At 45.5% G+C, this 27,389-nt stretch overlaps 1 protein-coding gene across 4 annotated transcripts in view; it reads left to right on the forward strand.

Moving 5' to 3' along the window:
- Positions 1–27,389, forward strand: part of TCF20 (transcription factor 20) — a 48,633-nt gene that overhangs the window by 13,810 nt on the left and 7,434 nt on the right. Inside the window, exons 2-4 of one of the 4 annotated variants that reach the window (XM_011369004.2) lie at positions 19,075–19,168; positions 26,053–26,102; positions 27,170–27,340. In XM_011369004.2, coding sequence (XP_011367306.1) covers positions 19,075–19,168; positions 26,053–26,102; positions 27,170–27,253 — 228 coding nt within the window. In that variant the 3' untranslated portion in view covers positions 27,254–27,340. Of the gene's footprint in view, positions 1–19,074; positions 19,169–26,052; positions 26,103–27,169; positions 27,341–27,389 lie in introns of those variants that run through there. The other 3 variants (XM_011369005.2, XM_011369006.2, XM_023535887.1) reach the window with 3 other exon arrangements.

Below are 27,389 nucleotides of genomic sequence, written 5' to 3' on the forward strand. Positions count from 1 at the left end.
GGTAGTTTATCCAAGTACTCCTGCACTGTTGGACATTGAGGTCTCCAGTTAATTTGTTATCTTTTATACAGCAGTAAACATTTTTAGTTGTAGAGTTTTATTTGGGAGAAATTTTCCATATGTTGAACTCCTAAGTCAAAAAGTGCAAAACATTGTATGGTTTTTGATAGGTATTATCTAGTGGCTTCACCAAAAAAAAAGATCACAGTGAGCTGTGGTCACCCAAAGATAGATGTGAGCTCACTTTCTTCTGCACCCTCCGTGACACTGGATGGATGTTCTTTACATACTTAATTTCTTCTTTTTAATTTCTTTTTTTCTATTGCTGATAATTGCTTTTGCTCCCAGTTCATTTTAATGTTTCTTCTCCATTGATCATTAATTTAGAATTTTAATGTTACTCAATTTGTTGTCATTTTTCTGTGCATATTTTTCCTAGTCTGAATAACGTCAGTTGTCTAGAAAATTCAGATATATAGAAGTCCTTTCTTCAGGAGTTCCACCTAAATGAGGCATTAGAGCTCTTAAAGTCTTTTCATCTATTAATAGGACAATGACAGAGAACTGTTAAGGGTAAAATTAACCTCGCTGGAGATCAGGTAGCTTCCTGAGTGGGCACTAAGCTATTCCTAGAGGCGGTTGAGTTGAGGTGGTTTTAAAGGAAATAAGTACTGCATGCTGGTGTCAGCCCTGGAATGTGTCGTTTTAGTAAAGGTGTGTCTCAGTCATTAAGCTTATTGGGTAGAAGTCAAACTGAAGAGAAAATTCAGCCCTGTATGACCCCGTCTCTGTAAGCCAGGTACAGTGGAGTGATTTGGCCTGTACGTGCTTATGAGCTGACACTTAATTTGAATACGTTGGCAGCATACTGCTGTCAGGTGATGTGCCTTATGAGAATAGAACTGAAGAACTGCCACAGAAGCAGATGCATGTAAGACCAAGGTCAACAAAATAACAAATTTCCATCTGAAATAGACTTCAGGTCTGAAGTGGGGCTGATCCCTTCTGATGGGAGTGGGACCCAGCTGCAGTGACATCAGCTATGGAGGCGTTTCATTTCTTACATGTTTCGCTGGGCAGCTAGTGGAAGAGTGTCTAGTAAAACATATGTTCATTTAATAACTCTCAGGCACATTCATTGTGACTGGCTCTGTGGAGATGCAGGTAGTTCCACACTTTGAAAACAGGGTCTATGAAGTTTAGAACTTGGTTAAGACAGATGTCAGGTGTCGACCTTTGGTTTGCTTGAAAGTTATTGTTTCATCCAAACACTACTTAGAGCTAGTTTGGTGGACAGTTAGTCACTAAGATAAGCAGTAGGGTAATTGCCAGGTGGGTCTCTTGTTTCTAGATAGAGTTCCCTCTGGAAGGAATCAGAATTTTACATTAATGCTTTGAAAGGGCAGCCCTCCAAAATGAAATATATTTGTTTGCTGTACCTCCCAGCAGGCCTGGATATTTTAATCCATTATTGTTCATGAAAAGCACATTGATTTAAAAAACTAGCTCACCGGTCACCTCGTTCCCAGCACTCCTTTTGTAACTGCTTCACTGCCTAGCAACGTATTGTGACTGTCTTCCTCACTGGATTTGTTCTCCAGGGGCTAGGTCAGCCTCGGGGCCCGCGTACTCCTTACACAGCTGGTCAGTACAGGGCGAACTTGTGACTCTCAGGCTATCTTAAGAAAGACGTGTGATGAGCAGAGTAATGTCTGGTGGTGGTAGGTGGGTCTTCAGATGCCATTTAAAGTGTTTATTTTAAAAAACATGTAATCAGAAATCATTTGTGACAGTGCTGATTAGAGTTTTAATCTTCGTATAAAAAATTGAAGACAAATGTTAAAATGTTTTGGTAATGAGACTGACACTTTTTTTTATATGCTACTTTATAGTTTCAGGAAAAGGATTATTGAGCGAGAGATGGACAGTCAGCCAGGTACCTTAGTGGTTATCCTCGTAGTTTGCTGTGAGGCACAGCACACCAGGGACCGTCACAGGTTCAGCCTGCGTTACAGAGGACATCTGTTCATGTGTGCCAGTATGCACCTCTTGAGAGAGAAATTTGAGATTCAGAGGTTAGTCACCTCAGGGTCCTAACAGGTGATGATTGTCCTAGATTGACCATCTAGAGCAGGGGTCCTCAACCTTAGGGCCGCAGACTGGTACCAGTCGGTGGCCTGTTAGGAACCAGGCTGCACAGCAGGAGGTAAATGGCAGGCGAGCCAGTGAAGCTTCCATCTGTATTTGCAGCCGCTCCCCAGCACTAACATCACTGCCTCAGCTCCACCTCAGACCATCAGGCATTAGACTCCCATAGGAGCCACTAGTCCCTGGTGCCAAAGAGGTTGGGGACCGCTGATCTAGAGGACAGCCTCCACTTTGACTCAGAATACAGAGGAACAGTTCCTGTATGAGAACATGACCTAATGACACTCAAAACACAAGTTCCAGCTCTCTCTCGAGCTGCCCACTGGCCTCACTCAAAACCAGACTATGCAGACGTCAGTGTCCCTTACCTAGTTCCACGCCCTGCCCCAACCGAAAATCTTAGGACCATCTTAGACTCCCCTCCTTTCCCTGTTTTCCCCATCCAAGCAGTAACTGTATCTTACTGTATTTATTTCCTAAATAGCACAAATCTCTCTGTCTTCGTTGTCACCACTCTCCTGGTCCAAACCGTCATCCTTTCTCATCACAGTAACATCTTAATTGGTCTTCTTACCCTTTAGTTTGACCCCCTTCAGTCCATCCTTTACTCTGAAGTGATAAAACCCGAGTATGGCCATGCCAATGCCAACTTACAACCCTGGTTTAGTGGCACCATATCCCCATTCGTTCAAGTATGTAGTTGGCATCTGTTGAACAAATCAGTGCACATAAGTAAACTAAGACGACATGATAGAAAGTGACTAAGTAGCTGCTTCAGGCTGGAGGGCCAGGTAAAGTTCCCTGAGGAGCTGAGATGGGCATGGTGTAATGAGCCAGCCTTTGTGATCAAAAAGCTTTTGAGGACAGAGGGTACAGGGGCCATAGGGAGGAAATGAGCTTGGTGGAATCGAAGAACAGAAAAAAGCCAGTGTGGGGAGACGATAGTGGATAAGGGGAGAGGGGGTTGAGGTCGCAGGGGCTGGCAGGAGCTAGTTCCTGTGCTCCCCGTGGGCAGGAGTGGAAACAGGGCAGCTGGGTGAATCCGGTACCATTTCGTGAAACAGGCTCCCCGGAGGAGGAACAGATTTGGTGGGGAAATCAGGATGTGTCTTATGTTCACATTAAGTCTGAGATGCCTCTTAGCCGTCCAAGTGAAGGATGACCATTTCAGAATAAAAGAATTTGGCAGTTTCTTGTGGCTCGGAGCAGCCCTAGCTGAGCTTAGATCAGCACTGTGTGAGTGCTGTGTGGGCGTGGGTCTGTGTACACACAGAGAGGCTGCGCTGACCTGGGCCGGGGTGAGTCAGGAAGGGTGCCCAGATCCCTGGTGCACTCGGAGCTGCCAGTAGGTCAGTCACTTAGAGGATTTAAAGAGTGAGTGGCAGGAGAAGTAGGCTCGCGTCAAGATTCACACCTTCCCGCGTGTCATCGTCATGCCTCTGAAACTCTCAGTGTGCAGGAACACACACTTGATTCTCTGAACAGCTTCTTCACCTGGCTCTGTGTCACTTCCTCCCACCCGTCATCCCTCACAGGTGGACAAGGCCATTAGCATTTAGCACACTCATTGTAGGCCAAGTACTCTCCAAGAGAAGACTTGCCTCTCCACTATGACACGTCCGGCGGGGGTTATGTGCTAAGCATCCACAATAGGGACTGAGGGACACTGCACAAGGCAGCCATGTGGCTGCGGGTAGGTGTCTTTATAAACTGCCGTTGCTTCAGCCTCGCCTCCTGGCAGGGCGAGGCTTTGCAGTGTTGCAGACACCCTTTCTTCCTCACAGTGAATCTTCCCCCGTCCCCCACCCCAGAGTGCCACCTCTCCCCCAGACCCTCGCCCTCCCTGGGAAAAAGGGGAGTTGTGTTTGAGGCAAATATGCCAACAAGATCTTGTTGCCCAGTTCAAGAAGACTCCACATTCGGAACCTTCCAGATTAACTCTAGGAGCCCAAGGAAGTGACCCAGCCCCCTTTACCTCCACCCCCATCCCCCCTACACACACACACACACACACACACACAAGCCCACAAGCATTCTGAGACCACCAGCAAACACCAGTTACCTTTAGCTCCTTAATTTGACTAGGGAATTCTGAAACCCTCTGGTCATCGGTGTAATTTTAGACAAATTCTGTCATTTAGCTAATCTCCCTGTCCTCTGTAGCTTCTTGTAATCTCACTCATGAAAGAAAACCCATGTGGTGGAACCAGCTTACATCCCATAACCATTATGCACTGACCAGGGTAGCAGAAGAGGCTCTTGGATTTACCCAGCAGACGGTCTTTCGAGACACTAGAAGAGGTTGTCGGCAAGGAGTAACGATTACAGAATCCGGTAGCTCTCATTTTATCCTTTATCCAAATATTCACAGGGGTTGGCTTCTTGGGAAATTGGAATGGTAGACAAGTCACTTAGCCTCTCCCAGCCCAGTTTCTTAACCTGTGAAATGGAGATAATAACTGACTCCCCAACCACCAGGTGGTTGTAAGAGATGAAATGAGATGCGTCCTAAGTCTGTTGACACTTAGAAATTGGAGGTGGGGGAGGTAGGTGTGGAATCTAGTCAAGATTTCTATTCCTGCTCATACTGCTTTCAAGTTTCCATTTTCTTCAGCTGTTGAAGTGAGAATTGGCCTATGGCTGAGTATCTTCCTACTCTGGGATTAAGTTTCAAAAACAAATGAAGAAAATGTCCAGATCCGTGAAGATGGATTGAGCCAGTAATTCTTAAACTTCCTTGGGGATAAACGCCTGGGACGCTGCCCACCAGTCCTCCATGGTGGCTGCATTGTTGACGCATGCTTCAGGTGATGCCGTTGACAGAATAAAGTCAACTCCGAAAACTCGGTGTTTCTCCGGTCACCCGAAACCATGTCGTGAGCTAGTCTACTAACTTTGGTACCCAAATCCCCATCCTGGGTTTGGAACACATTTTTCCTTCCAGTGCATGGTTTCTGGGAAGAAAAGGTGTGTGGGGGTTTAAAAGCATTGCTGTGGGAGCTGCAATGCCCTGCGAGGTGTCTCACACATTATCACCTCATTAAATGGCCCCATAAAGCCTGCAGAGAGGGTTGGCAGATCTGGCAGGCTGGCTTTAGGGCGTAGGGACCAGTGACCCTGTGGATAGTTGCATTGACAGGAGCTGAAATACACCAAGACGTGCTAGTGTTTGAGTTCTTTTCTGCTGGAACCCCACCTGTACAAAAGCGCGTCGGCGCTCTCTCCCTTTGCAGGCCGTCCTTGCACTTGAAGAACTTGCCACTTGCAGGAATAGGGTGGCTTCGCCCGACAAAGCCTTGACGTGTGAATGCTCAGTTGAGTCGAGGGGAGCAGATGAGAGGATTGGTGAGGTGAAGTCAATCTGAGCAACTAAGAAGTGAGGCTGTAGAAGCCCTCCAGGGCCAAGAGTTTGGAACTTTTTTGGAGATTTAAGTTCCAGTATGAGATGCACAGATTTGAGATTGCGTTGAAGGAGGCCTGTTGCGGCGGCAGGTTTGTCCTTTCTGCTGCTGAAACCGTAAGCAGCTAACCAAGGGTTCCTTGGAAATGAGCTGCTTCTGTAATTGGTTTTCTGGAAGCACAGACCCAACTCCCGGGTGGGGCGAGTCGAGGAGAAAAGTGAGCAACTTTCTTGGCAGGTAATTTGTTTTAAAAGGTGCCTTTTTAGATTGAGAAAACAAAAAAGGTAATCATTTCTCTTTATAAGCCAATCCAGTGTTTGAGTAAAGGGGAAAGTAAAAATAAGGTAGCTATCGCATAGTCTTGTGCAACCTGAATTTCAATGTCTTAACCTCTGTCCATAAGCATTTCTCTCTATATGTAGAGAGAAGGCTGTTCTCTTTCTTCTCACAGGGCTGCTGGGGCTCTTGCCCCTGCTGGGTTCGGCCTTTTCTCTGTTCTCTGCTGCCATTCAGAGCAAAGTGCTAATTACTGCTTGAACCTGAACTCCTAGCCCTTCCTTTTTAGCTTCTTAAAGGCACAGCTTCCTTTTCTTCTTAATGTGAAAAGTCTCTTCTAGACAAGATATATAACGTTGTCAACAAGTTACAGCTTTCTTCTCTGGCTATAAAAGAAACCTGATTAGAATTATTTTAATGGAGTATATGTACCTGTGGGTAAGGTAAAATGCAAACTGTGTTCCAGGGGAAAAATAAAACAAGATCTGACTAGCCCAAAGAAACAGCAGTAGTAATCTGTGTTGACTTTTTGATAAGTGGAGTTGTGAAGAATGTGTATTAACAATATATGTTTTCTGCAAGAGAAAAATAGTGAAACCAAGCCTTTTTTTATAATGCTTTAATATTCTAGAAGGGAGGGTAAAGACTGGTTTTCTCTTAAATTGTGGCACTTTATTTAGGAAATTACTTTGTGTTCCTTTGTTTTGCCTCTGTAAATTTATTATTGCTGAACCCGAAGACTGTAAACCCAGGAGAATTAGTTAGACAGGGAATTATAGAACATTTAAAACTCACAGCGAGTGGCCAGTATCCGTGGCCACCACATCCAGAGTCAAAGTTCGTTCCATGTGTGATCATTAGAAATAGTTTCAGTGTTGTGAACACCTTGGTAGAAACAATTAGTACCTGTACTAGTACTGGTACTTGTCTAGAGAACATTATCATCAGTAAAGTGTCTATTAAAACAGATAATTGGGGGTGGGAATAAAGATGGCTAAATACTGTGCCTTACCTGTAAAAATCGCTCTAATAAAAAGATAAATGTTTAGAACGAGTGTACGTAAGTGGCAGTATTGCCGGGTTTTAGCTCAGTCACTAGTAATGGGTTGTTTTAAAAGCCAGCACTCCTGGGTGTCTATGCGGCTCCTGTCTGCAGCACCCAAGGCCTTGCAGATAAGCCCAAAAGGCTTGATTGTTCAGGGGACCTCTGTTTCATGGGAGCGCTGCTGGGACTTCTGTTTTTTCCTTCTGTTTTTATACAGAGTGTCTGGGGAATACCCACATGTCATTTTGAAATTCTCTTTTCCTTCATTGTTAAGGGTGTCTTTTGCCTCATCACTTTTAAAAGTCTCCTCCTTTTTTCCCAGCTGGATTATTATCCCTAGTTTACTGTTGAGAAAGTCGAAGCTTAAATGAATCAACTGGCCCAAGCTCACAAAGCTGGTGAGAGGCAGGGCAGGTGTCCACCACCTCCCTCTGGCGGAGCCCTGGCCGCTGGCCCTTGTCCACCGTGGCTCCACCGGACAGCGCGGCTCAAGGGAGCTCCCAGAACCCCTCTCTAGCCCAGGTTTATCTCCACCTTTCCCATTTCATGCCTTGGTGTCTTTTTAGACTATATTAGAGGCAGGAACCAAGAAGATGCTCCACTGAGTATAAGGAAGGCAAACACAGGCAGTGTCATCTAGCTACCTGGAACATGTCTTTCACTGGATTTTTTTCTTCGCTCCACTTTAAGATAAACAAGAAAATGATGAGAAAAACGGCTTGCTAACATTTATTTTCAAAAGCAAATTTTAAGGTATATCTAGGGGTCACTTTGATAAAGCTTAGCTCTGCTGACATCTAACAAGAATACTTCTAAGAATAGAATCATCACTAGGAGGCAATAGAGAATAACCAATTTAATTCAAAATAGTATGGACTTACTGTTCCAGAAAGGATTTCTAGCTTTACCTCCAGTTAATTTCAAATGTCATTTGAAATTAAACCCATTCCTGCTCATTCCAGTTAAGATTTTGCTCTAAGTGCAAAACATTCTATTCTGTAAATGGAATATTTTAAGTGTAAGCTTTTAGAGTGAGGGCTACATGTGTCCTCATCAGAGTCCTGCTGCACTGATGCTCAAAGGGCCCCCCTTCCACTCTGCCCACCAAGTGAGGGCACCCCCACTTAACACCGCCACACGCCAGGCCCACCACCGCTCGTCTCGCGGATCCCGTGGCTATAGCTCATCACCAAGTCCTGTTGCTTTTATCCCCAAGGTGTCTCTAGACTGCAGCCTCTCGTATGCATTTACACATGTTACCCTCCCCCCACCCCCAACTCTTACATGACATTCCTAGCCCGGCCATGGCCCTGGGAGCTGGCCCCTTCAGAATCGTGCTCCGCTGTGTCCCCCTCCACACCCCGAGTGCTTGTTCAGCTGTTCCCGCTGCCGTGGGTGTCTTTCCTTCCCCTTTTGCCCCCTTCACACTCCACTCCGCTGGAGCATGCCTCCCTGCCCCCCTTAGGGTGGGGACGCTCCCGCTAAGCTCAGAAGTACTGTTCACATCCTAACACAGTGCAGCTTTGGCATCTTACCCGCTTCTGTAAGCCCCGAGGGCAGGCACTGGATGGACTCTTGTCCTCAGTTCAGCCCCTTTGCCTCACACCCAGGCCTGCAGAAGAAATTCATCAGATGAACAAAAAAGATTAATTACATATCTGAAGATAAGGTTTAAGAACACTTAAATATCAAGCAAAGACCAGTGACTCAAAGGAGCCTTGACCACCCAAGTCTCTTACAGCCTTTGGGAAAACCAGTATGCTAGAGGGAAGTAGATAGAGAGAAAACCCAGCGAAAAAGACCAAACCGATCGAGTGGCTGCTCATTTTTTTCTGGCCCATGTTTTCAGTTTCTGAACTTTGTACTTTTATATTGAGGATTTAGAATTGAAATATTAATAAGGCAAATTAAAAGCTTCATGAGCAGCTTGTTAGGAAGGTATAACCCTGTCTTCATATTCAGTAGAATAACTTGCATTTCATGATTCTGTAAAGAAGTACCAGCCTGGCCTTTTACCTCTGTCAGCCCCTGGTCACTTCACACATGATAGGGGTGCAGCAGGTGTGTACCTTACCTCCCGCACACCTCACATTTGAAAACCTGGATTTGTAAAACAGCAACAACGAGAAGAGATGTACATGATAGAAGCTTCCAGAGAATAGATACGTTCCCCGGCTGCATCTTAGACCTAATAAGTCCTCGTTATTTGTTTGCTGGATGGTGAAATGAACGCATCCATTGTGGAAAGGCGTGTGCATTCTTAATACATTCTTCATGTGCTCAAGGTTGCGGCTAAATTCTGGCCCCTCAGTTTGACAGATGGAGTACAGAAAGACAAGGACATTGTTAATGAAGAAAAGGTCCTTCTAGCCCAATTCAAAGCATTGTGACTGCTGTAAACCCACATGCGAGCACAGAGACAGCAGGAAGGGAATCCAGGGGACAAGCTTTCCTTGTGGATCACAGCACGCCAGGGGAGTAGCTGGGAGACACTGCCAGACAGCTGCACTTGGCCATGCTGCCGTGCGTTTTGCTCCACTTCTGGGGCCAGCCACCCCTCGACCCTACTCACTTAGCCACAGTTTATACTGTGGTTTGGAAGGCTTTCCTAAAGAGTCATATTTTTCAGGCTCAGCAGCAGAACCACTTTTGGGGGGTTTTCTGCAAGGAGAATGGGGTCTAAATGGAAAAATTTTTTTCTAGATTATAGTTATATCTGAAAGATAATCCGATTGAAGAAAGTTTGTGCGCGTGTGATTTCTCTCCTGGTTTGGATGGGAAGCAGGTGACTGTCCCTGGGGCAGGGAAGATGGGCTGTTGGGCTCTGGACATGTCCTGAGGAGCAGTACCAGCTACCAGGCCTCAGCTCCTCACGGACCCCCTCAGGGGGTCCAGAAGCAGTGGTAGAGATTATTCTAGGTTATTCTGACGTGGGTGAGTAGGGTTGCATAGCACGGGTGGGGACAGCCTGGGAGAACTGTGGCTACGAGCTCGTGGCAGATGACACTGATGGGAGCAGCCCAAGTCTGCTCTCCACATAGCACAGGAGCAGTGTGTGCGGAGTTCAGCCAACCAGCCCGTGGGCAGTTTCCTCACTCCGTGGTGCAGTATGCCTTTTGCAGAGAGTTCCATCCTTTTGACTTCCCGCTAGTGTTTAATTTACACTAGGTTGTGCGTAGTTTTTATTCCACGTTTATTTAGCACCTTTCCTTCCAATGCCAAAGTGCTTCACAAAACATTAAAAATAATCCCCATGTATCTGTATCGTTCAAGGATAGAATTACAGGGGAAGTGTAGTACAATAATAGTGAATATTAGCTACGAGATGCCAGTGTTGAAAGATTTGGCCAGGAGCTGACCGTGCACATCCTCAGAGGTGAAATATTACTGAAACATACCGACAGCAGCTAAAGTTACAGAAAGACCTGGACAGCAGCTGAACGGGCCCATCCAGGCTCCACTTATTCAGGCGGTATTCTGAGGGAAAAAATTCATTCCAAGAAATAGTCTTTTAACTTAGTTTGTCTTAATTTAACAGATTCTACCTGATCTGCCTTGTGTCCAACTTTGACATCAGTAACTGCCAAAAATATGACACATTGTAAGATACCTTTTGTATAGTTTTATAAGTCCAGCAGTTGCATAACTCATTTAGTTTGTAAAACAATTTCACAGTTACTTCACACACCAACATCATAAGGAAAGCAAAGCAAATATTGCCCTCATTTTACAGATGATAAAATTGACGTGACTTTTTCCCACAAGAGCTGACACCCTCGGGTTCTTTTTCCCCTGGCGCCTGTGCCGCTTCACACTTGGATAATACTCACCTAAGTCCCTCCGCGTTCATTTTGAAAAGTTGGTCAGACCTGGAACTTTTGTCTCCAGATTCGCACAATTAGCCGTTAGCCAGTGGATGCTATTGACACGGCTGGCGTTTACCCTGGTATCGTCAGACTTTATTAAGATGCGTAATTAACAGATTCAGTTTCTGAACTTGCCGCTTCTGCTGGGACAGCTATGGGACATAATGCAGCTTTGAAACCATGCACTTTACCTCCCATAGAACCGAGGAAATGGACCTGAGAAGAACTCGGCCTCTCTCTGGCCCTCCAAGGTTGGCTTTGAAGCCTGGGTGATTCTCTGGGCTGTGGTGCGAGTCTCAGAGGCCAGCCCTTCTCCCGAGTCTGAGAATGGCAAGCAACAGAAGAATGTTCCAGCTGGTCTTGTGAGCTTTTATGAAGAACGTAAGATCATCTAGCTCTAAGGAGATGACAGCCCAAAACATACAGGGCTTTGTATGTTGGCTTCGGCCAACACTTTGAAGGGCTCTTGAGGGAAAATTGATAGGGCGCAGAGTCACATCAAAGAAGCTTTCTGGGTCTCAGAGGGTAGCTCCTAGTATGCAGACCGTGTCCCTGCCTGAGACCTGGAGTAGATTGCTCAGGCAGCAGAGGCTTCTGTCCCAGATATAGAAGGCATAATTAAAAGGGAATAAAAGGCTCTTGTTGGTGGCCAGAAATTATCACATACCTTGTCCCACATTCTCCAAGCTCTACCAGCATCAGCTTTTTAACGCATGTGGAAGAGTAGCCTCGTTAATGTTCGGTAAGCTCTCGAGTTTGTCAGACTTTGCATTAGCCCACATTTACAGTTCCCACGGTGTGCCAGGCCCTGGGGACAGAAGAACAAAGCTCATAGTTTAGGGGTGGTGGACAAACGTGAATAGGTAAATACTGTAAACGTGAGCAGAAGTGTGTGCAGTACTACATAAAAGCCATCGTGGGCACAGTAGTGGCAACGTGTGTGATCTTTAACTCGTGAGCAGAATCGATCGTCATCAGCACTAATAATACTCTGACCCAGATGCCTCGGTGCTCCGAGGCTGCTTGGAGATGCTCATTAAACAGAGCGATTATTCAGGTCGCACTTACAGCTCATAGGAAAGAGCATTTCTGTGAATGAAGAGGCACAGTTCTCCTGGGGGCCCGTCGGGTGTGGATGAAACTGCTCCTAGGTGATTCGGCTGCTGCATTTTGCCATCTCCAGTCAGCCAGCTCTGCCTCTTGGGACAGTGACAAGAGCTGTTGAAAGCATCAGAGTGGGCGTCTGGCCACTTTCTGCTGTTTAAACATGCCCACAAAGTTTAAGAATACATTTTATAATTTCCTAAGATTACAGTACAATAAAGAAATGCAAGATTCTTGTCAGAGTTGCTTAAAAATAATCTTTATTCCCTTTGATAACAAATGAAAACTTCACAGTTGAGATTGAACCATTGCTTATTTGAAAAACGTACCTTGGTTTAGAAACCATGGTCAAAGCCCCACCGTGTGTGATTTGTGTGGAGAGCAGTGATATATGGACCTAACCTTTTCTAGGAATGAATATTGTTAAACTTGTAACAACAGTGTAGTCAAAAAACAAGGACATTGAGCTCTGCAGTGACTATTATATTATTCACATTATTGGAGAATGATAACGTAAATAATTTCTTTAGGTAAAAAAAAGTAAAGAATAAAAATCTAATTGGAAATGGTATTAGCCTGGGTGTTGATTTTGGGGACAGAAGGGGAGAATAGAAACAGGATATTACAGAGGTAAGTTTTTATATTCTGTCCTTGGCACCTCGCATGTGGAATTGCTAGATCATATGGTATTTCTGTTTTTAATTTTTTTTGAGGAACCTCCATACCGTTTTCCACAGCAGCTGTACCATTTTACATTCCCACCAATGGTGGTGCCCAAGGGGTTCCAATTCCTCCTCATCTTCGCCAACACTTGTTTTTTCTTTCTCTCTCTCTTCTCTCTTCTATTCAACAGGTGTGAGGTGGTACCTCGGTTTGATTTTCATTTCTCTAGGCATGAATCTTGCTGAGCACATTTTCATGTGCTTTATTGGCCAGTTATTTAGAGAAGTCCTTTGCCCATTTTTGAAATAGATTGTTTTGTCGCTGCTGCTGTTGAGTTTTATGAGTTTTCTATATATTCTGGATATTAATCCCTTATTCTGTAGATGATTTGCTAATATTTTCTCCCATTCTGTGGGTTGCCTTTTTATTCTGTTGATAATGTCTTTTGATGCACAAAGTTTAATTTTCATGAAGTCCCAATTTGTCTTTTTTTTTTTTTTCCGTCATATGAGCCTTTGGTGTCATAACCCGAAAATTATTACCAAATCCAGTTTCATGAGGCTTTTGTTCTATGTTTTCTTCTAAGTGTTTTGTTGTTTTACATGTCATATTTGGGTCTTCGATCCATTTTGAGTTAATTTTTGTATATGGTTTTTGGGAAAGGTTCAACATCATTCTTTTGCATGTGGAAATCCAGTTGTCACAGCCCTGTTTGTTGAAAAGACTGTCTTTTCCCTCATTGAATGGTATTGGTAACCTGGTCAAAATCATTTGACCATTTCTGCAAAGGTTTGTTCCTGGACTCGCTATTCTGTTGTGTATCTCTGTTGTTAAACCAGTGCCACACTGTTCATTACTGCAGCTTTGTCATTGGTTTTGAAATCAGGAAGTATGATTCCTCCAGTTTTGTTCTTTATAAAGACTATTTTGGCTATTCAGGGTTCCCTTGATTCAGTAAGAACTTTAGGATAGGTTTTTCTGTTTCTGCAAAAAAAGTCATTGGGATTTTGATAGAGGTTGCATTGACTCTGTAGATCACTTCAGGGAAGTATTGACATTTTCATAATATTAAGTCTTCTAATCCATGAACATGGGATGTTTCCATTTATTCATGTCTTTAATTTTTTTTTAGCAGTGTTTTGTAGTTTCCATTGTTCAAGTCTTTCACTTCTTTAGTTAACTCCTAAGTATTTTATTCTTTTTGATGCTATTGAGAATCAATTATTTTATAATTTCCTTACACATCGTTCATGTATAGAAATACAGCTGTTTTTGAGTATTGACTTTGTATTTTGCTACTTTGCTAAATTCACTTATTCTAACAGATTGTTTGTGGACTCTTGAGGATTTTCTGCATGTAGAATCATGTCATCTGTAACCAGATAATTTAATTTTTTCCTTGCACTTCGGACCTTTTTCTTTCCTAATTGTTCTGGCAAAACGTCCAGTACTGTGTTGAAGAGAAGTGGAGAAAGCGCTTTCTTGCCTTGTTCCTCATCTCGGAGGAAATGCTTTCAGTCTTTCACCATTGAGTGCGACACTCCCTGTTGGTTTTTCATAAATGGCTTTTTGTTATGTTGAGGTAGTTTCCTTCGAGTCCTACTTTGTTGAGTGTTTTTATCATAAAAGGGTGTTGAATTTTGTCAAATTCTTTTTCTGCATCAATTGAGATGATCGTGTGGTTATTTCCTTTGTACACCGATGTAACTTCAGTAACAAACCTCTGCTCCTTTACAGCTCCAGTCCCTTTTGGTTGTCGAAGTCAACAAAATTATAGCTTTATACTGTGCTCCAAAACTCCAACCAATAAGTCTTAAATGCATTATTCTCTTAAATTAAGTAGAAAACAAGATTTGGAGTCACGAATCAAAGTTACAGTAATACTGGCTTTTACACTAGTAATTGGGTTTTTTCTTTAACTTTAGTCTCCTAAATCATGTAGAAAACAAAAAGTACACTTATAACCCATCGTCACAGTAATCCTTCTGTAATTGCCCTTGCATTTACCTGTACGGAGATCTTTATTTCTCCGTGTAGCGTCGATTTATTTGTGGTGTTCTTTTCTTGCACCCCGCAGGACTCCCTTGAGCTTTTCTTGCAGGGTAAGTCTAGCTTTTTTTTTTTACTTGGGAATGTCTTAATTTCTTCTTCACTCTCAAAGGACAGTTTTGCCAGATAAGACTCTTGGTTGACAGTTTTTTCTTTTGGCACTTTGAATATATCGGCCCACTGTCCGCTGGTCTCCAAAGCTTCTGATGGGGGAACTGCAGAAAACCTTACTAAGGATCACCTGTGACGATTCACTTCTCTCAAGATTCTCTTGGTCTTTGGCTTTTGCACGTTTGATTATAACATGTTTTGGTGTGGATCTCTTTGAGTGCATCTTACGTGGAGGTCATTGATCATCTTGGCTGTTTATATTCATGTCTTTTATTAAATTTAGGAAGTTTTCAGCCATTATTTCTTCCAAGATTATCTCTGCTCCTCTCTCTTTCTCCTCTTTCTGAGACTCCCACGAGTCCTCTGTTGGTCAGCGTAACAAGTCCCTTGGTCTCTGTTCACTTTACTTCAGCCTTTTTGTTGTTGCTCCTCGAACTCAACCTGTCTTCAGGTTCACCAGTTTTTTCTCCTGCTTGTTCCAAATTGCCTTTGAATCCCTCTAGTGAATTTTTTTTTTTTTTTTTTCATTTCAGTTCTTGTACTTTTTAGATTCAGAATTCTTTTGGTTTCTTTTTAGATTTTCTCTTTAGCAATGTTTTCATTTGTTCACACATTGTCTTTTTTTGACTTTCTCCACATTTTTCTTTAGTTCTTTGAGCATCTTGAAGACAGTTCTTTTAAGTCTTTGTCTAGTGTCCCTGCCATTAGGCCATTAGGTCTTTCTAAGGGATGGTTTCCATTGATTTTTTTTTTTTTTCCTTAATGGGCCATATGTTCTAGTTTTTTTGTATGCCTGTGAGTTTTGTTGAACACTGGACATTTGAACCTTATAATGTGATAACTGAAAATCAAATTCTCTCCCTTCCCCAGGGTTTGCTTTTTTTTTTTTTTTTTTTTGGTAATTGTTGCAAACTATCTCTGTGCCTAAAATCAGCCTGAGGTGTAAACTTAAGGTCTTCTCAGGTCTCTTCTGAGTCTTTGCCCTGGGAATATACGGTCATTTTCTTATTTTCCCTGTATATGCAGTTGTTTTTGAATGTCTTAGTCCTTAACGTCTGGTTCCCAAAAGGGGAAAAAGCAAAAAAGTGAAAGTGGGGTAACATTCTCTTAGATCCCCAGGAAGCCACTTCAGCCAGGAAGGAGGGAGTGGGGACAGCAATAATGGCTGCCTGCTTCTTTGTCCCACCTCTGTAATCAGAAGCAGCAGTCAGCAGTTAGAGAAGAGATCCCCAGTACTTGGAGGACAGTGGGGGTTTTTGCCTACCCTGGCTTCTGCAAGTTATGTGCAAGCTGCTCGGGAACGTGTGCTCAGCTGCCCACCACTTGATCAAGAGTGGGAGATGGGTAGCTGCTACTGTGCTGAGGGCTGAAATTGACCAGAATTAACTGCAATTTATCATCCAAGTCTTCCCTTGGAAGTTGTAACCCTTCAGCAGACTCCAGAGTTTCAGAGTAGTTATATCAGACAGATTCTGCCAGTACAGTTGTTGTCCAGGTGGGCAGACAGATTCCTGGTCTACCTACTCTGCCATCTTCCCAGAATCTTCAAATTGGCATTTCTAACGAGTTCTCAGATGATGCCACTGTTGCTGGTACAAAGACTACACTGAGAACCACTGAACTAAAGTATTTTAAAGTCCTTTCTTTCAGGCCTTAAGATACCATGCAGGGTCTTTCTCCCCTGGATGCAATATGGTAATTGTGCTTTTTAATTGAAAGGAGCAAACATTCTATTAACGTAACTTCCTGGGGTTAGTTTGCTTTCTTTATGAAAAAGGTAGACCTGTGGTCTGTGGGCTGGTTCAGGACAGGAGCTTTGGCGGCCTGGCAGGGGACAGAGGGGCATGTGTTGCGGTGGGAAGGAAACGGACATTGTTCGCATCTGAGGTTGTTCGCTTCTCTTTCCTGTCTGTAAACTCGGGTGATGACAAGGCCTGCTCTGCAGGTTTCTTTTCGTAGGTGGTCTATGTAGAACATCTGGCGTGTGTCTGGCACATGGTCATCTTGGGTCATATTTACTGAGCACTTTTGATCCCGTCACTGTTCTAAGCCTGGATTCACACATTTAACCCTCACAACATCTCTGCGAGATAGATGACATTATTAGGGCCATGTTTGCAGGTTGAGGAAACAAAGGTTTGGAATTTAGCCAAGGACACATGGAAAGGAAGTGGCCGGACCATTTACCAGGGGTTATTTAAGTTCCAGAGCCCACACACTTAAATGTACACAGCAGTGCCTCGAATACTAGGCCATCCTATATCGATAGTTCCTGCAAGTCACAAAATTCAACTAAAAGGTGGATTTAAAAAAGAAAAATGTCCTCTCCCTTAACAAGTCTGGAGACAGGATAGGTCTGGGGTTTGTTAAGTTGGTGCTCAGCAGTATCACAAAGGATCTAGGCGCGCTCTGTCATGTCACTGCTCTCCCCAGCGGGTTGAGCTTTGTATTTAGAGCTGTCCCCTCCTGGTGATAAAATGGAGATATCTCATCATCCCATCCTTACAATAGCCGAGGGAGAAGATGCCTCTTGTTTTTAAGTGGGATGAAACTTTCTCAGAAGCTCCTTTCCCCGCACTTTACTACCAGAAATGCTTGACACACCCATTTCTAAATGGCCACCACTAATTGAGGGTCACCACTCAGGGTGGGGACAGGACAGTCTGGAGCACAATCCCTCCAGGTAGCTGACTATTTGGGGCTCCTTTTGTAGGAAGAGGTGGAGCAGGAATGGCTGCAGGTAGGCCACTGAGAAGTCAGCCACACTGGCTCCTTCTGGCTGACAGTGAGTCCTTTTGTTCTGAAGGTGCTCTGTGGCACCGATAAAAGTAGATAAAGTCTAGAGCTCCCCAAAATGCTGCCAGCTGTCCTTGTTTTCCTCCAGGCCGAGTAGTCTTTTATTTCTTGGCAAGCGTGTAGAGTGCATGGTAGACACTTACTGGTTATCAGCTTCCAGAGGATGTCGGTCTTCTGAGGAAGCTAAGCCCTGGAAGCACTCGTCGTGCAGCCCGCTTCCTGCCCCGGTTGTCTCTGGAAGGTGCCGGGGTGGTCAGCCGGCTCGGTCAGACCTGAAGCAGGCTGCTTCCTCTCCTGTGTCTCAGGCACCTCATCTGTGGAGTGGGGATGATGCAGGACAGGTAAGGGGACTGGATGAGTTGGTCCACGTCAGTCGCATACAACAGTGCCTGATGCACAGTGAGCGCTTGGGCTGCGCTGTTGCCGCATTAGTGTGGTTTTATGCTCAGCATCAGCATTAGGGAGCTTGACACAGCTCCCTGTTGTCCTCCTGCCATTGTGTGTGGGAGGTGTTTGTTCTCTGGCACCGTCCAGGTGGGCTTCACTCCCACTGGGTGAGATGTTCTGACTGCCGTAGGCCTGCGTGCTACACTGACCCCTGATAGGCTGCCATCCAGGACCCGCCTTTGCGTGGGAAGGGGCGCCATTTAGTCACTTTGCCCAAGAGGGTATGGGCACCCAAGAAAGCCTTTCTTTCCCACAAGGACAGCTGCTTAGGGAGCACTTTTATTCTTCCTAGAATCAGGAACAAGTGCCCATATCTTCCAGGTAGTCTTACCTGGCTGTGCCTCGGCCATCGGAAGAATCTGCATCCTGCCTCAGTAGGCCAGTGTGGTTGAATTTTACAAATATGATTATTGATGATAGGACACATTTCTCATGCCGACAGGAGTGAGCGCTCCCAGCAGCCACTTGAGAGGGATGATAGAGATGTGCCCACTGTAAGGAAACCTGACTATGTAAGGAGGAGCATCTCAACTACAGAATAATGTTTCACTTAGCCAGAAATTCATGGCAGGTTTCCTAGTGCATTTAAAATAGGATTTGTGTATAAAAATACCATTTGCACACAGGAGCTCATATTTTCTGAAAGGGGAAATATACTTGTATTGGGCATTTGGGATAAGCAGAATAAAAATATAATCTTACAAATATAAGAACTGGAAACCAAATTCCACTTTTAATTCTGAAAGGTTTATATATAACTCTACTATCTTACCCTCTCCTCCTACCCCAGACTTCCACAGCAGAAATAAACAGGCAGGAACTGCAGGCAGTTCAAGATCATGGCGAGGAATGAGGAGAAGACAGGCAGACAGGCGGTGGGTGGAGGCACAGCGGGCACAGCAGGGGCAGGGCCGGGCGCGCCACCCTCTCCCCGCTGTGGCGGTCTGTTTATTTGTGAGCATCTGTGAGGCCTGGCCTGAAAGCTCCCGCTGGATCTCCTCTGCATGCGGCCAGCGAGTGGCGGTTAGAAATCGACCTGCCTATCCTGCCCCCACAATCCCCTGTAACCACAGGGACACGTGCCGAGGTCTGACCAGTGGGGTCTGGGGATAGCCTGAGGAGGGGACAGAATCTGGGATGCTGACATGTCTGACTTTGTTCCTTTCAGAAATGTTCCCACTGCCAGGAGGCAGGCGCCACCTTGGGCTGCTACAACAAAGGCTGCTCCTTCCGATACCATTACCCGTGTGCCGTCGACGCAGGTAAGATGGGGTCGTGGACCCTTGTCAGAGCCACCCAAAGGGTGGGACACGCACTTCGATTCTCTGTCTTCTCTCCCTTCGTCATAGTTCTTTTTGTCTCTTCTGACCCTATTCTGTTTGTAAATTCTAAAGGAATGCAGAGAGGAGAATGAAAAGGAGTGAAATGGGGTAATTTTTTAATAACAGTTTTATTCATATAATGCACACACAATTCACTTAAATGTACAATTCAGTGGTTTTTAGTATATGCAGAGTTGTGCAGCCATCATCACAATAAATTTTAGAATATGTTTGTCACTTCGTAAAACTTCCCCCCACCTTGACTCCCAGCCCCTGGCAACCACTAATTGACTTTCTGTCTGCGGATTTGGCTGTTCTGGACATTTTATATACATGGAATCATGTGGCCTTTGTGACTGGCTTCTTTCACTTAGCATTTTCATTTTTATTGCCAATTAATAGTTTATTATAAGCATATACCTTTATCATTCAATATTTGATACATATTCAGGTTGTTTCCACTTTTTGATGAGTACAAATAGTGCCACTGTGAACATCCACATACAAGTCTTTGTGTGGACTTAATGTTTTCAGTTCCCTTGGGAAAAACCTAGGAGTGGCATAACTGGGTCGTATGGTAACTGTTTAACCCTTTGAAAACCTACCTGTCAGACTGTTTTCCAAGGTGGCTGCACCATTTTTCATCCCTCCAGCATTGTGTGCGGGTTCCAGTTTCTCCATGTCCTCACTGCCACTGGTTATTGTCTTTGTTATTATAGCCGTCCAGTGGTTATGAAGTGGCATGTCACGGTGATTCTAACTTACATTTCCCTGGTGGTTAATGATGTTGAACATCTTTAATGAAGTCCAGTTTATCTCTTTTTTTCTTTTATTGCTGGTTGCTTTTTCTTATATCTAAGAAACCATTGCCTAATCCAGAATCACAAAGATTTTTTTATGCCTGTCTTTTCTCCTATGAGTTTCTCCTTACACAGACAGGCCTTTGATCCATTTTGAGTTAATTTTTATGTGTGGTTAGAAGTAGGAGTCCAGTTCAGTTTTTTGCACGTGGATTCCAGCTGTCCCAACACCATGTGTAGAAAAGGCTGTTCTTTCCTCATTCAGTGATCTTGGCACCTTTGTCGAAAACCAGCTGACCATAAATGTATGGACTTATTTCTAGACTCTCTCCAGTACCACACTGTCTTGAATACTGTAGCTTCGTAGTACATTTTGAAATGAGGAAATGTGTGTCCTCCGATTTTATTTCTTTTTTCCAAGGTTGTTTTGGCTCTTCTGGGTCTTTTGCTGATTCATATGAATTTTAGGATCGCTTTGTCCACTTCTGTAAAAAACAGCCATTGAAACTTTGGCAGGGCTTGCACTGAACCTGCAGATCAGTGAGGGAACACTGCCATCTTAACAACAGTCTGTCTTCTAATCTATGATCATGGGGCACCTTTCCATTTATTTCAGTCTCTAATTTCTTTCAACAGCGTTTTGTAGTTTTCAGAGCATATGTTTTGCACTTCTTTTGCTAAATTTATTCCTAAGTGGTTTTTTGTTGTTTGTTTGTTTGTTTTTGGTGCGATTGTAAATGGAATTTTCTTAATTTATTTTCAGATTGTTCATCGTGAGTGTATAGAAATACAGTTTATTTTGGTATATTGATCTTATATCCTACAACTTTGCTCAATTCATTGATTGTTATAATAGTTTTTTAGTGGATTTCTATATACAAGATATGTCATCTGTGAATAGTTTTACTTTTTTCTTTTTCTTGCCTTGACTAGAACTTTTAGTATAATGTTGGATAGATGTGGCAGGAGCTGGCATCCTTATCTTGTTTCCAACCCATTAAATATGATAGCTGTGGGCTTTTCATTGATGCAGCTGAGGAAGTTCCTTCTGTTCCTGGTTTGTGGAGCATTTGTATCATGAAAGGGTGTTTCATTTTGTCAGACATTTTTTCCAAGTCCATTGAGATGATCACAGCAATGTTTTGCAGTGTGATAACCGTTTAAAAAAAAAAAAAAAAAGAGAGAGAAACCTTTTGTCCAAGAAATACCGTCCAGTGACTGAAGCGGAAGACTCGAGTTCTGACTCGGCCTGGGAAAATCCTCTTTCTTCCTCTGAAGTCTCGTCTCTTCAGCGGATATTTTCACCAGTTACTTCTTGCATATAAGACGCGTCTAAGAACTTCACCTAGCTGGCCCTCCTGTAATGCTCACAGTCAGGAAGGAGGGAAAGAAAAATGGAAAGATAAACTGAGTATTGAAAGTGGCATGGTGCTTGCTATCTCTCAGTGCTTCCGGGTACTGAGGGGGGCACATGACTTTCAATGGAGGCAGCTGTACCATCTCTAAGAGGTGGGATTTGAATTGGATCTAGCAGGGGAGAAGGGGAGGGGACGTGGCTGGCAGGTGTGGAAGCAGGTACAGAGGCATGAAGCACACGGAGTGGGATCTGTCCAGCGTGGAAAGAATGAGTTCATCACCGCCACGCTTCCCTCCGGAGCTGCTATTCGGCACGCCTGACGTTTGCCCACGCACGGCCCCTCGCCGTCACGCCCTTCTCTTATCCCTCCTTACACGCCTCCCTCTTCTTTCCAAATTTCTGTAAAAAGAGCAGCTGAAAAGAACAAGAAAGGTATAAAGAGAGAACACCTATGCCAAAGTTAGATTCTCATAAAAGGATGTTTGCACATGCCGAAGGCAGCTGGTGGCCAGGGCGCCTTGAAATGTCAGTTCAGAGACTTTGGATTTTGGTCTGTACCTTTCATTCTCCTCTTCCTCTAAATGTTTCCTGCTGAGTCTCAGCTGTACTTCACCCTGAGTTGTGGTCTGGCATGTTCTATAGAACAGCCATTAAATCCTCCTCCACTCAAGATCCATCTTTTCTCGTTTTCATGATACTGCCCCTGGTTACATCAGAATGTTTTGTTTTATTTTCTAGTTTAAGCTTCATGGTTTTTAAATGAAGATTCTTAAGTATTTTGGCAGTTGTGAGTTCTATGTGGGGGGCAGCGTAAGAGTTGGCTCTCCCAGGCAGTGGCTGGGTAAGAAGTGATCACCTGCTCTGAGGCTCTGCTCAGAACGACCAGGTGATCACAGGCAGGTAACCTCATGCCCCCCTCAAGGGATTAAGCAGCACTAACAGAACTTTCTGTAGTGATGGAATGTCCTAGATCTGCACTTGCCAGCATGGTAGCCTCAAGTCATGTGTGATCATTGAGTGCTTGAAACATGGCTAGTGGGAATGACAGACCAAATTTTTTATTTTATTTAAACGTATGTGGCCATGTGTGGCTAGCGGCTAGTGGCCAGGTGGCCAGCAGCTTAGCACCACCTCAGGTGGCGGGGTTAGGGTTCTTCAGGAAAGACCCAGGGCTTTCCCTTCTCTCCAGGGAGGGCTGCCTGGTTCACCATCTCACACCCCCAGCAGGGAGGCAGGGGCTGCTTTACCAGTTGAGGGTTAGTAAGCCAATGGCACTTGTCCCTCTCTCTGAGCGTGTAGTGTGTGGCCTGCTCAGGTAAAGAGGTTACATACATGCCTCTTTGGCAGATGTCAGTGGCCAAATCTCCAGCAATAGGCTGCCCGGGTCGGCGAGGCCAATGCGAGCCTCGGCTTCTAGCTTTGCTGGCCCAGCTGCCACATCCTCTGCTCCTGCTAAGAAGCAGCTTCACAAGGTGACTGTGTCTTGGGCATTTTTGATGACTCAAGTCACAATGACCCAGAGGCCTGCGCTGCCCCAGGGGGCAGCTCCTTGTATTTGTCCTTCCCCTTCCCGATCTCGGGAATTCTGTTCTGTGTGTGAAGGACTTTTGCATCCAGGAAAGGCGTTCATTGATTTTTTTCTTTTTTTTTGATGATGATAAAAATAAGCCCCTGGTCTGAGAACCCCTCGTCTCCACAGAATAAGGAAAAGTCATACATTTCGACCTCTGCCCTTCTGCCGACCCGACTGCCCGAACCTTCACAGAGCTGTGGGTGTCTCAGGGAAAATCTTTAATTACTGGGGACAGCTCCATGGAAACAAAATCTTTGTTTCAATAGGCTCTGTGGCTCTTGAAGTTTCCCCCTACCTGATGCTGATCCTACATTTGTGACATCATGGTTAGCAATTTTGTGCAGCTTGTTACATCACAGGCACAGGATTTGGCTCCGGGGTGGGAAATGCAGTAATAAGAACCTGAGCACTGGTTTAGGGGGAAAAAAAGGTTTAATGTATTTAATGCAATGAGCCACAACAATTAAGACCCAAGGAAAAAAGCGCTGTGCTGGCTCATTAAAAATTCGCTGTGCGTAAAGAATCTTGCCTGGAGGGGATTCTCCTTCTACTCTCATGAAGAAACACAGCTGGGAATTTCACTTTCTGCAGCCTGCTCTCTCTGCCTGAGACTTTGATCTTGCAGTCCAGGGCTCAGAGCCCTGGCTGGGTGATTAAGGGATGACTGGTGGTGGTCAGGGCCTTCCTGTGTCCCAGCCTGTCTTCTACTAACGTGAGTGCTCACTGCAGCTCTGAGGTAGGTTGTAGATCAGCTGGAGACAGGCACAGAGGACACTCGTGAGATCTCACTTCCCTTTTCCTCTCTCTCGGAGCCCCCATCCTCAGCCTAGGGTCTTATATGGATGCATGTGGGTATAAGGAGCTCCGCAAAATCCACTCTGCCCTTAAGCTCAGAGAGAGAAGTTTCAAAGCAGAGTACCCTCTGGGACGTTGGATATTTGTGTGCATGGAAGCCATCTTGTGGACCAGACAGCCTTGTGAGTCTTCTCCAACTTGTGTGATGTCCAGCAAGCCGTCTACTTTGACTTCACTGTGGAAGTGCTGGCCAGGCCCTCTGGACGGTGTAGGAAACACATCGAGAGGCGGGCTGGCTGGCTGCGGGGCCAGGCGCCTGTTCAGAGACCTCAGAAGAGGTCTACTACCCTTCTGACCGCTCTCAGCTCTTCCCCCAGTGGGGACTAGTCCCTGCACCCTGCCAAGTGTCAGCTCTCCAGCCGGGGTCGTGCCCTGCCAGGGACAGGACTTGCACTTCCTGATGGCCTGGGGGTGTCGAGACTAGGCCGGAGCCCTTGTCCACAGCGTTCCTGTGTGGGAAGCCCGGCCAGAGGTGGATGCCGCCTCTGGCACATTTGTTTAGGAGGCTTACGTTTCCCCAAATTCAAGGTTGCCTTTGGTGTGCACTTAATCTTGTTTTATTTTTTCTGCTTTTTAACTTAAAAGGAGACATGTTTTCTAACTTTAGACGTATTTTACTGATGGCTCATCACAGCTGGTGGTCACTGGTCATGGCTGTGAGAGGAACTGAGCCACCTCTGCCTCTCTGATGAGCCTTTGCCAACTAACATGACTCCTCCCTCCCCATTTTTAAACTCCTGTGCCATGAGGGTGGCCGAGCCCATGTGGGCTCTACTCTTTCTCTTCGGCTCACATTAGAGACTGCCAGCAAGCATGCTGCCACAGCCCAGGTAAGGGGAAGTGCTTCCCCTGAGTGCCAGTTGTCTGCCTCCTGCTGTTCGTAAGCTCTCTGGCAGATTGGAGCAGCAGGAGCCTTGGTCACGCCATGTACTTGTGGGTTTTAAATTAACACATTTCATTTACCGCCACGCTCTGTGCTTACGGGGGAGGGCGCGGAGGTTGGCAGGACTCGCCAAGTCCCCGGGCCCTGGGGCCTGCCCAGAGTCGAGGAGGCTCACTCCTAGATAGTATATTTCAGGACTCCGTGTGGGGACGGTAGTTGGAGGTTCAAGTCTAAGCTGAATTGTGAAAGGGTCTTTTTTTATTCGTTTACAGTAAGAGGACCTGAGAATTTTTCATCTGTGTTTTTCTTGCTTATTACACATTTTCATTTAAAATCTGTGGGTACACAGGCTGCTAATCTGGACCTCAGTTTAAGCGAGTTAAATTGTAAATTTAGCAGGCTAAGCACCGTGGCTGCCTCCCGCCGTGGTGCCTGGGAGCGATCTGAGAATGTGCGATCAATATTTATTAACATTCTGCCACCGCACCTCGCGCCAGTGACCTGGCTGTCGGTCTCCGGGAGCCGTGGCGTGCGGAGCGAACTCATTAATGCGATTTCCTCGCCTGCGCCTCGCACTACCCTTGTGCCACAGCGTGCCGCTCACCTGGAGGCGGATGCGCGTCCTTGCTGTCATCGAGGATGCTGTCACTGTGTTAGAAGTTGGAATGAATCATTTCCCTCCGAGGATTAATAGCCCCTTCACGGGGGTTCACTCTCCTCTGAAGCATTTAGCGTGGATTATGGGGCTCGTGTGGAGAGCTTCTCCCTGTCTCTGTGAGTTGTAGGGTGAAGGGGACGGCAAGGCGCTCAGCCTGGCCCCCTTCCTGTGTGACACGTGGTGTCGACAGGAGGAAAGGTGCCCCCAGATTCAGTGTTTTCACCGGGAAGCTTTGACTGGTGCCTGTAGAGCGGGCTTAGCCTAGAATCGGGGATTTTAAAAACAACATTTATTAGAGATGATTTCTGATTATTAAAACAATATAACATCATGGAAATACAGTAGAAATAAAATTAGGTCACCTATAATCTTACCATCCAAAGAGAACCACAGTTATATTTTGGTCGATTTCCTTTGTCTTTTTTTAATGCATATAAAACATTTTGATAAAATTAGCATCATACTTACACATTAGCTTCCTGTTTTTCAAGCAATTTTGCATCATGAATGTTTCTCATACACAGTTAGCTATTTTGAAATGTTAATTTTTTAAGTGACCAATATTCCATCATGTTTCAGTACCACAGTTTATGTGCGGATGTCTCTAATGTTTCCTATTAGAAATGACAGTGTGGGGACCCTGTCAGTCTCGGCCAGCCTGGCCCCACTCACCGGCACTGTCCGCTTCTGTCTTGCAGATTGTTTGCTACATGAGGAGAATTTCTCGGTGAGGTGCCCCAAGCACAAGGTGAGTCAGAGCCCCAGAGAGCTTGTCCTCCCAACAGCGGGGGTGGGGAAGGCGGACATCGGAGGACCGAGGCCACCCTGCCAGGTCTCACTCTGCTGGGCTCCTGGCCTCAGGAGGGTAGAGAGGCCCAGTGCTAGAGGGAGGCCTGCGGCATGGGGTGTGGCCGCCCATGTGGTGTGGGGGGCTGGAGAAGCGTGTTGGAGAGAATCGTCTGTCTGTCTGTCAAGAGGAATTAGGAGATCAAGCTCAGCAAAGCCGGTCTCACTTTAGTTTAATGGAGCCCCGCTCACAGGTTGGCGTGAAATGAGGTTGGTTATAGGCCTCGATACGGAAGTGAAGGCATTTGCCCAGGCCAGGAGAAATACAGCTGACTCCAGGGTCTAGGGTAAACTCCCCGTTTCTTCTGGGTTTCACTTCAGCAGAAGCCACTGGCGATCGGTCCAAAGTTGGCAGTTGATGGGCTGCCACTGCCTTGTTTCCCAGTTGGTTCAAGAGGTGGTCTCTTGGTCACCTCTTTTAGGAAAAGATAGAAGATAAGGGGGTGAATGGTCTGTTTTTGAGAGGAGAGGGTCTGAGGAAGGAAGCCCAGGAAGGCACTGAGATGCTGGAGGCTGTCACCACCGGGAATGTCCTGCGGTGGCTGACTCTCCTCTGGCTGAGGTCACACTGACACCTGGTGGTCACTGGCTGTTCACAGTCTCCATCTCCAAATAGAGCCAGAAAGTACTAGAAAGAGGTCATCCTGGCAGGTCGGCCCTCAAAATGCTTCTAAAAGATGCTCACTTATGCTTTTCTTTAAAAATTATTTCCAGAGATGGCTCGTAGGATCTTACAGTAATCTTTATCTTTATGTAATTTATATGTTTCTATTTTTTAAACTTCCCTTTTTTAATGGGCACATTTTACCTCAGAAAACTGTCTGAATATCTCCTGTTTGTCGTTCAGTACTGACTCTGCCTTTTCTTTCCTTTTCCATGTGCCGTCCTCTCCTCACCTCCGCCCTCCCTGACCCCCACGCTTGTTCTTCTGTCCCTCCTGTCTTGTCTCCTTGGCTTTGCCGGCGTCAGCCTCCCCTCCCGTGCCCTCTCCCCCCCTTGCAGAACAAGACAGCGAAAGGCAGCCTCAGCACAGAGCAGTCGGAGCGGGGGTGAGGGGGGCAGTGTGCTCGTGGGAATGGAAAGTACAGCAAGCACAGGTGAGTCGGGGTGCCGCCCCTGCCGGACACGCCAAGTGGGTGTCATGGCCTCCGCCCTCCACCCCTGAGGCCAGGCTGCACCACAAATGTGT

This window comes from Pteropus vampyrus, unplaced genomic scaffold (assembly GCF_000151845.1).
Source record: "Pteropus vampyrus isolate Shadow unplaced genomic scaffold, Pvam_2.0 Scaffold145, whole genome shotgun sequence".
Classification (NCBI taxonomy): domain Eukaryota; kingdom Metazoa; phylum Chordata; class Mammalia; order Chiroptera; family Pteropodidae; genus Pteropus; species Pteropus vampyrus.